Genomic DNA, 10,605 nt, shown 5'->3' with positions numbered 1-10,605 from the left:
CGCAGGACCTTGGGCAAGATCAGATGTGACTCTTCCCACAGTTGAGTGTCTCGTCTAGACTGCTGCGCAGGGCAAGATGCTTCAGGGAACAGACGAGAGATTTCAGAAGCATGCAAGAGAGAAGCTGCAGAATAGTCTGGCATTTACATAGATCTTTAATAGCTGTATCTTAAAGACAGTGTGGCAAGCTGGTATTTATTGGCATTAAATACAGATATTCTAAATACTCTTACTGATCTCTTGAAATGCAAAGTTTATGTTCCTCAAGTTGACAGGTGATGTTCCACAGGTCGAATCATTTTTAAGGTAGTACATTCTTCTCTTTTTCCCTTTTGCTTTTACTAAGGGCAAGTCTAGTCCTTTCCCATCCAGCAGACGGAAGTGTAAATGCAAGTCCGGGTGGCAGCAGCCTAGATTGCCCTGATGCTGATAAAACAAGCCAGCTTTAGAAGCTGAGCTCTTAACAGTGTCAGGTTGTGAAACTCGGGAGAAACCCCCTGTCGTTTGCTGTTTTGCTCTAAAATTTGCTGGTACCTTTCAGCATCTTCCTTAACCCACAGCTCACTTGGAACTCTGTTTTTATTTCCAAGTATTTTGTTGCCAAGTCCTTCCTTTCACCTTCATCACCTGGACACGTCCGTATTCGTCCTCTTTGCTTAAAAAACCCCACCAATCCTGCCTGTTTTCCCGCTCGGTCCAGCCAGAGTGGAGGGATCCCCCTGGCTGAAGGGGTTAAGGGCGATCCTCCTCCAAGAGCCGAGGCTGCTGGCGGCCGTGGGAGGAGGGACCGCGGCGCTGCCTCCCCACTCGAGCTGTCGGAATCCCGCCGGACCCTTCCCGGCACTTCTCCCCCCATGGGCGACCTGGCTCCCCCAAGGAGGGCAACCCAAGGATGGCCCGGGGGGGTGGCAGCCGGGCTGTGAGGACGCGGTAGCCGAGGGGTCGTAGCACCGCCTGGCCGCGGCTCCTCCGGCAGGTGCTCGGCGGGACCATGAGCGTGATGCTGTGGCGATGGGAGCAGAACAACAGCACCATGAAGCTGGTAAGGATTTCGGAGCGAAACCTCGGAAAGCCTGGTGCTGCTGGCTGGGGATCAAGGCGTTTGCAGGGCGCTTTACTTTCAGGAGCAGAGCGGAGCTTTTGGCTGGGGGAGGTGAATAAACGCCTGATGAACAGTGAAATGGGTGGGCTGGAAGGGCTAGTGCTGAAGGGATGTTCTCTCCCAAGTCAAATGCTGTTTTGCGATAGAGTTGCAGCTAGATCTGTTACTCATTAGTTCATATTTTGGACTGTTTTAGGTTGCTTTGTGTGTTGTTTGATCTCTGTCATTGAGCTCATTTGAAAATAAGTCTAGAAACAGAGGTTGTGTATATAGCTGTCCCCTCACCTTCCTTTGGTTATTGTCCTTGCCACTTTTGCCTCTTGAAAACAGTTTGCTCTCTTAGTCGTGCAAGAATAATTCTGTCAGCTGTGAGCATTTGGGTGTTTTGTTTGCTCAACAGTTGTTCTTTTTCAGAATTCTCTCCCCCTTCCCCTCCCCCCTTTTTTTTCTTTTTTTTTCTTTCCCTTCCCAAGAGGGTAAAAAACCACCCCACTGTTCCCTGTAACTAGAAAGTGTGTGGCTGCTTCATTCCTACAGCATAAATGAGATCAGGAAACCCACATATCTGCCTGTCGGTTTGAATTACTGTCTGTGCCAAGATTTAAACTCTGGTCAGAACTTAAACTTCCTATGACTGCTTCTTTTTTTTTCTTGTTTTTTAAGAAAAAAAGCTACTTGATGTAAAGAATATTAAGGCATTGACTGTCTGAGATGGCTTTAAATTTATTTTCTCTGTCTCTCTGGCAGATTATTTAAACAGTGAAAAGTAGACTTCTATGCAGTTTTTATGTTAAACATTTCTCTGAAGTTTAGAATCAAAACTGAGGGTTTCTTACGATCTAATCCTTTAGCCTTTATATGTGAAAGCTGTTGCAATCCATGTGGGAGTCAAAGGTACCCAGCACTTCTTCATACCAGGCTCCGTGACTACAGAAATTTATAGTGCACCTACTAATTTAACGATCTCTGGTTTTACATACTTTCCTGGAGATGAATGAGATGATAAACACGTTATTTCAGAAGTATTCTGTTCTAGATAGAAATGCACATGGGATCAGCTAGTTTCGGCTATTTCATGCATGAGTAGCCACTGGAATAATGAGTTTGTGAGCTGGCAGCGCCCATTGCGAGGCGTGTGGGGGCTGCCCAAGGCTGGTTCCAGCCGAAACCGAGCGTTTTGGGAAGGGAGGCTGAAGTGAGTCCCCTGTCCCTTTGCATGTGCAAAGATCTCTTTAGGAGGCAGAGCAGCTCTGTACACAGGTGTATTAGAAAGGCTTTGCATATGCATTGGCTTTTAAAGCAGCTGCAAATGGACTTGACAAACCGAGTAAGCACCTGTAAGAACTAAGCCTATTAAATCAAGCAGAGAAAAGCAGATGTGAGCTGAGAAATGGAGGAGCCACAACCAAGCCTGGCCAAGTGATGCTCAGGCTGACAGAGAAGTGCTGGCTTTGCCACTTTCTCTGGCAGGAGAAGCAGGAAAACCTTCACCCCATGCCTTCCACCCGACTCCCTTTCCCTGTAAACGTTGGTTGCCCCTGTAATTAGGGAATCGTAGAGGTTGCTCTTGCAGGGCTGCCTCCTGCATGGTGCTGGGCATCTAACTCTAATTTGGGGGGGGTGATAGCCTAATTTGTGTCATATACCACTATACAATCAGTTTAGCACCGATTTTGTGTGTTTGCTTTCCCTTTATGAGACCTAATTAGGGGGATTCTGATGTTTAAGGTGCCTCTAGTTCCTGAAACGTTCCAGACTTGGTTCTGTAAAACTTGGAAAAAATCTTAGTTTTTATGCTAATCATTTGTTTCCTGACAAAATGTTTGTACCAATCTGTCATCTTGAATCACCTGTGTAATACAAGGCTGCTTTTATTGCTGGATATATTTCCTGGGCAACCATGACAGCCTTCTTGCCAGTCTTTCTGGAGCATATTGATGTTATTCCTGGACATGCAGAGGAGTGGCCAGACGTAACCATCCCACCATTTTTGCTGAATAGGCTGTGCCGGCTTTCTAAGGTGTTGGCAGCTCTCAGGAGAGAAAACTTGAATTTGGGTAGCTTGCTCCTTTCCATGGTGAGTGACTTGTGCAAGGCTGACTCGCGTTAACTACCTGGTTTGACACCAGAGTTCCTTATTCCTGCCCTTTAAAAGCAAATGTTTAATTCTGCTTTTCTTTCTGTTTTACATTTGAGGCTAGCAGAACCAAATTTCAACATTCAGTGTAAAACCTTCCTCTTTTTTTTTGGTTTTGTTTTGTTTAACTGTTCTCAGTCAGCTACACACCTTATGCAAACAGCTTTTTTAATGTAATCAAAACAAGGATCTTTCCCACTCACTGTTTAACAGCGTTTGCAAGGGGTATTACGTTGTTTTTGTGATGATTGAAGATTGTAAAAAGCACATGATCTTTCTTCTTCGTGCAAGGTTTAAATTGTCCTTGTTTTGAGCGGCCCCCACCCTTGTACCACGTGTATGTAACTGTGAAATCTCAGAATATTCCAGCCTTTTACACGATTTTACTTGCTGTTACCTCAGCAGAAACATGGTAACTAACCCATCTGGATGTAACTGGCAGTTGATAACCATTCCAGGGTTGGTTTGGAGTTGAGGTTGGAGCCTGTGCTCTTGTCAATAGGAAACATTCTATCTTGTCAATAGGAAACATTCTGGATCTGACATGGAGTAATAAATGACCCCAGGATAAGCCCATAGTAAAAGTTCTGTTTCTTTAGATAGACTAAAACAAACTTGAAGAGGCACATTACTGTCAGCAGAAGCTAGCGTTTTGTTGCAAAATGTACCATAAAAAACCCTGTGTTTACAAAACAGTTGTCAGTTGCACAAACATCTGAGCTTGTTAGGACTTTATTTAATGTAGTTTATTTGTGACTTTTTTTAGGAAGGGAGTAACTTTTGTCTTTTCTCAGTTTGGATTAGGGTTACAGGATATCCAGAGCTGGAGGCAACAGAAGACTCAATTTTCCCTGTTCTCCTCTATTCTTTCTATTTTCAGTTAATAAAACTTGAATGGTCCTTCCTTTTAAGCAGATAGAATTCTGTTTTGATTTTTCTCTCCCTGTAATTCTTTTCTGTTTAAAATTTTAAGGTACTGAGTAACACGAGAGAAAAGTAGTGTGCGTGTCTTTGCATAACCACTTTATATAAAGACACCTCTGACTTACGAGTAGGACCAGATTCTCATTTTTGTAGCAGCAGAGAGACCCTTGGTGTAGATGTACCATCGTGTTCAGCCAGCCAGAATCTATTCCTTATTGCAGAGATAACGCCCCGAGGACTATTGCGCTTGCTTGTGCTCAAGCATGAGGGCTGAGGGAGAAGGATGGTTTTTCTGTCCTCGTCCTTGTACTAGAAAAGACCTCGAGCTGCAGGGACTGGGAGACGCTCCTGCAGAGATCACTGCTGAGGGTCAGGAGCTGTGGAAGGAGCTGAGCCGTGTCTGCATCCCAGACCCCTGGGGCTGGTGTGAAATGCTGCCCCACACGGGCTGGGTGAGGAATGGTGTCTCCTGGTCATACAATGGAGCTCAGCACCACCCCGAATGTGTGCCAGGAGGTGAACGGTGCCGACTAGACCACGAGCTGAGTTTTGCAGAAGTTAGGGAGCCGTAAGTTGAGCAAACTACTGGATTTTTAAAAAAAATATTCCTCTTAATAAAAGAAGTTATTCTTGTAAAATTATGTGTTGATTCCAAATTTTCCCTGTGAGGAGAGTGTTAAAAGATTTATCGCTATGGATGAAATTTCTGTCCTGGTCTACACGTGGCTTCCCCTTCTATTAAATATCTCCTTTTAATGCTCTTATCTCAGTGTGCCTTCTGGACTAATGTGTAGCATACAGCAAAGAAAACATACTTATTTGGAAGTCACACTTCATTCTGGAAGAGATTTTCAAGTGCTTAACTTAAAAACTGGAGTAGAAGAATTGACTGGACTGATAAGACGTTTGAAAAGTTGAGGTCTGATAGACCTATTTTTGCCTGCTGACTTAGCTATACTTTTCATTAAGCACGGGAAAGAATCACCGCAGTTCCCTAAGCTTTTGCCATCTGTATTAGTGACTTATAAGCAGTTTATTTGAATCGGCACAGCATTATCTTGCAGTTGATAATTGACTTGATGTTGGAATCGGATCACGTTCCAAGCTGCAAAGTTTGCAACTTCGGGTAGTTGACAGATGTTTAGATCGAAGGCTTAGTCGCTGGCACCCTACAAAGATTAGGATAAATAGCAAAGTACAATTCTGGGTGTCATAGGTTAGGATGTTTCTGAAAGATGCTGTTGCATATGATCATATATTTCCCACCCTTCTGTTTAATGACAGTTGAGGAGATGCTCTTTGGACACAGACTCTTGTGAGCACACAGTGTGTTAAAAGGAGGCCACACGTCTTTCAAGAGAGGACAACAGAACCATCAACTGCAGCATCATAAGGCTGTGAAAAAGGCAAATTTTTTTCATACGAGCTACCAGGAAAGGTATTTTCAACAGAGATAAGGAAGTCTGAATGCAGTGAGACTACTAGGAGGCAGGAGAAACCTCATACAGAATATTTACAGTTGCATTATCATTTATGAAAGACCAGTTCAACAGAGACAGGCCTGTTAGATTCAAAGAAAAACTTGTTTCCTTGACACTTGTAGGGAGAAAAACAAATATAATGTGGGAATATGAGTATTCTCTGTAAAGACATCAAAATACGACAGAGTGTTTCTGTTCAGTGTAGGCAGTTACTGGAACAGGCTATCTTTCCAAGAGGTAGACTTCACCATACCTTCTAGGAGAGACTTTAATCAATTTGTGTCAGCAGTTGTATCGTATCTGTAGTTAAATTGCTGGGTACCCAGGTACTTTCCAGACTGGGTTCCTCTTTAAGTCTGGGAGCCCTATTTGCAGTAACTGGCATGTGTGAGTGTACTGGGACCAGCTGGGATGGACTTAACTCTTCATGTACTCAGCTCCTGGCCAGGGTCAGCCCACAACTGTGTGTTTGTTCTGTACAATATATAGATATTTAAATTTTATATAAATGTTAGATACCTAAAATAGTTAATATGTAAAATGTTAAATATCTAAAACAGTATTAAGCAATGTTCTTTAAGGAGCTAATGTCTTTACACAATTCTAAGAAACTAGGAAACTATTTTAATAACATGTAAAAGCTTTAGTGTGCATATTCAGTTGTTTATGTTTCCGTGTAAATAAACACCATATTGTAACTTTTGCTATAAGCTCTATATGTCATGTTTCAGTGGAGATACTATTTAAAAATACTTCTTATATACAGAATTTCAGAAGGACGAGTCTAAAAATATACATAGGTGCTGTACTTGCTTGGTTTTAGGCTTTGTGAAATATTCCAGATCAATCTGTTTGTTTGCCTTTATATGGAATTCAGGCGTAGAGATTTGAGCCTCATTTAATTCTGTAATTATGGCAGTAAACCGACTGGAAAGGGCTGTGAGGTAGGTTATCCTTAAAAAGCATTCCTGTCCTGGTACACGATGCCTCTTGGAAGTGCAGCTTGGTTTTAGCTTATCTACCTTTGTTGTCCACGGGGCACTGAGGCAAGATAAAAAATCATATACACTGTTCTTAAAAACCTTATTTCTTGTACTCCGCATGACATGTGGTTTTGTATGAAGTCTTTCTTACTGTAGAGCACAGAGGGATAGATGCAGATGGTGGATATTTAACAGCATATGAGATAAAGGGATTTTTATTTTTTTTTTAATCGATGTCAGACTTCACTGTTTTACAGTGTGCTGATGAGCGTAATGATATCACCATGTTCCTGGACATAAAATGTTACAGCTCACTGGCTTGCAGTTCCCTACGTGGAAGGCTGCCCCAAAATTTTCATCCAGCCTCATCAGCTTCGACACACGCACAGCCTGTTGATGTGCGTTTGATACGCGGGGTTTGCCAGCAGGTCTGTGAGCTGTTCTGCTCCTCTCCCCCCGTGTTCCTAGGCACAGAACATCTCGCTCTATGGAGTTTTAAGTAAAACAAATTCCTGGAGTTTTCTTTCGCCAGACAGTTTCTTAATTTCTGTAGTTCTTTTCTGTACCATTTTGAGTCTGAACTCCTCCTGCTTGAATACTGATGGCAAGAATTGTATGAGATTTCGTCAGGTGAAGTCTTACCAGGGCTTTGTACAAGGCCTTTTGTAGATAATTTTTTAAATGTTTTTTTTTCTTTTCCTAAAAATTTTTGCATGTGAGTAAGCATTCAGTCTGTCAGCCAACCAATGCTTGCATTTTTTTATTAGCAGTGCTTGATTAGAGTCGTTATGGTGAGACTGTAACTGCTCAGATGTTTTCTGTGCTGCCTGATTGAAAAGTCTTACTTCAAATACTCACCATTGCCTTTCGATAAGCTTGCTTAGTGTCAGAATGGATCTGCTTTTTAATTTTGAAATGTACACATTTTTATTTGACAAATGTGAATTCCTTGCAGCTTATCTGGTCAATTACTAGATTTTCTTATACCTCTCCTTATTGTCTAAGGAACATAACTTCTGATAGATGTTCAGGGTAATTACTGCGAAAGTGAGGGAAGGAAGATGATTTTGGTGCAGAAGGGTGTTGTACTTTAAAAAGAGGCTTCTGAACTAAGTAACCATATACATTTTTTATCAGCATCTTTCTAAATGAAGTAACAGAGAACTTCAAGAGCATTCTCGAGTGTCCAATTTCAAATAAGTTTGTATCAGTCTTCTAGTGTCTCACCACCATGCCTAGATTGTAATGTGACAGATAACCATCTGTCAAATAGTTGGGCATTGTAAAGCAAATCGATTTTCTGTTCTGTGCTTTGCATTCAGAGATATGCCATAAGGGCAATTTTCTAATAATTGAAATCTTGAGATTGCCTAGATTTGTTTAGTTGTGATCATGATCACATTGTATGAGGTGCTACCAAAATATAAAGTGGCAGCTCCTGTCCTGGAGGTGTGTGGTATAAATATGCATAAGAAGTACCTATGCATAAGAAGTACTTATGGCTGAAAACTTCCGTTTTCAAGGAATAAGAAGAGGAAATACACCTGCTATCCTGGGCATCTTAGCCTCATGCAGATATGTTTTAATGGTAATTTCAACAACTTGTGTTGAAAATATTGGAAGTATTGCCTGGTTGGCTTTTTCCTTTGCTGAGAGAGGAGTGCATGTAATTAGATACCCTGCCCCCACATCACCACACAACTGCATCTCTGTGTCCCTGGATAACCTGTCCGTAACTGATTAACAGCTTCCCAACTGAATGGCCTTTGCTGCCAGGCAAGAAAGCCATCGTCGGGTTCTTGCTTTCTTTAATACCTCTATGTTGCATAGTACTCGATTTTTCTGCTTTGGAGTCATGGGTTGCTTGGCTGACTCCGGTTTCCGCGGAGGCCCACAGCAAGGGCGAGGAGTGCATGTGCCTCTCCGATAACACGGGCATTGATGGGACAATCCGAAATCTTAGTTCAGGGAGAAGCAAGGATGTTAATCATTGTGCCAAGCCCCAGCACATGAGGGTGGTGGGACCTTGGGAGGGTGGTTGTTATTTTGCACCTGAGATGCCATCCTCCCTCAGGAGACACACAACCTGCGTGTCGTGGCTCTTGGGTGTTTAGTGACTTTGAGCTGTGCAGCTCTTTGAGGAACTGTGACCCCTTCGGTCTTGGAAGATCTGCTTAAGATGGTACCTTGAGCTGTTGTTTCTTATACATGCATATGAATGATCTATTTTGAAGACTTTAGAAGGCTGGAATTAACAAAGGGGTAATGCTGTACCACTGCAAATGTGACTTATTTTCTATACTGAGGGAACCACCTTGACTGCATGAAGCAGTATTGAGTAGATGCTTATATTAACTTACTTCCTCCAAGTGTATATATTTTGCATACAGAGAGGAGTACATAGAAATATATGGAGGGTCATTTGTGCTGAAAATGCTAATACATTTAGTTCGTACTCAGAGGTAAAATAGTACCTTGAATCCAAACTGCATGGAAGCAATAGCGTCTTTTTTATGATGCTACTTAATAGTAGTCTTACTATCCATTCTCAAGCAATTATTTTTTTTTGTTTTATAGAATAAAGACCCATTAATGTAATTTTTGAAGGTAGAGCAATTGGAGAATTGACTATGTGTGTTTAACAATAATGTGAATGGGGCCATGTGTTGGGTTCAATTTGGTGTCAGCTGTCTATTGCTGATCTTTGACTGGTTAATTTAATGTTCTCTGACATTTGCTCAACAAGCTTTTTTGTTGTGTGTGTTTTGTTTTTTTTTTTGCTGACGGGTGATTGCTGATGAATTGACTGATGAGAGAACAAGGGAGTCCCGAGATAGCAAAAAGCAGTATGCAATATGTTTGGGGGCCCATGGATCATTTTCTAAGTATTGGAAAGGAGAGGGAAACTCTTAACCCCATGTGAAAGTTATTATAGGTTTATTACTTTGTTAGACATCTGCTTTACTGGTTAGACACAAGTGATGCTAATTGTGTTAAATCTTTCTGTGGGGGTGGGTCTCAGGGCTAGTAGGTACTTTTATGAGGTCTGCCAGTCTTAGCTGTGCCCTTGGAAATATCGGTCTGCTAATCTGATCTTTGAGTTATTTGCTTTTTGAGACAACCATCTGCAGAGAGTTGGGAAAATAAAATGTCAGCAGCATGAGGCAGGTGTCCCTGAAGCATTTGCAAAGCTCTGCCTTATCCGTGCATTGTCACATCGTAGCTGATAAAGTGTAAAGGGTCATATAAAGTAGATATGAGCGCTAAAACCACTACAAAGACTCATTTAGGTTGTTATTTGCTCATTTAGATTGTCAGAATACATTAAAGTGCTATTTACTACTAGTTATACTAAAAAAAGGAAAAAATCGATAATGTGGAAATACAGAAACAGATGTGCTAAATGCAGTTATAGTTCAGTGTTTCAGAGTTGGATTGCTAAGAGAGGATTTTCTGCATTATTGGTTTGAAAAACACTGGACAAATGTCAGCATATAAAACTTCACAGTCTTTGCCCCTTGTACAGCAGGCAAGTGCCAACAGCTTCTCCTTCGGACCATGTGTTGGCTTTGCTGGCTAAAGAGGTGAGGGAGACAAGTCTGATTTAGGGTACCAAGCATCAGCACTATTCCATACCGTGTATCATACCTCATACTCTCCCATTGTTGTTTTTTTTATTTTCTGGCTACCATCTCAAAATCTAAGATAGCTTGATTTTAAAGTAATCCCAGTTCTTACCAGTTACTGCCTGAGACAGTTCCCATTCAATAAGTGTTTCTTAGGGTGACTGTTGTAGCAGTAGTGAATTTTTGCCATCCACGCTAATAAGATGAGGTTTGAGGACTTAATGGCATATGCCAACACATGCATCCATCCATCCTTCTAAACCTCTGGGAACTTCTAAACCCTAGTAAAGAGATCTCTCTGTTTTGTAGGCACTGCTGTACCAACTTCTTCACTGTGTGTTGGGAAATGTTA

The 10,605-nt window shown here is 41.8% G+C and overlaps 1 protein-coding gene across 1 annotated transcript in view; it reads left to right on the top strand.

Annotated features, from left to right (window-relative positions):
* Positions 1–991: 991 nt before the first annotated feature.
* LOC104274668 (neuron navigator 2-like) overlaps positions 992–10,605 on the top strand; it is a gene marked incomplete at its 3' end in the record, with an annotated part of 52,671 nt that continues 43,057 nt past the window's right edge. The window contains exon 1 of the mRNA XM_009870367.1: positions 992–1,042. Within this exon, the coding sequence (XP_009868669.1) occupies positions 992–1,042 (51 nt within the window). The remainder of the gene's footprint in view (positions 1,043–10,605) is intronic.

The sequence above is a fragment of the Apaloderma vittatum genome, unplaced genomic scaffold (assembly GCF_000703405.1).
Source record: "Apaloderma vittatum isolate BGI_N311 unplaced genomic scaffold, ASM70340v1 scaffold9725, whole genome shotgun sequence".
Lineage (NCBI taxonomy): Eukaryota > Metazoa > Chordata > Aves > Trogoniformes > Trogonidae > Apaloderma > Apaloderma vittatum.
The sequence above is the reverse complement of the archived record's forward strand: the minus strand, read 5'-3'. Positions and strand labels throughout refer to the sequence as shown.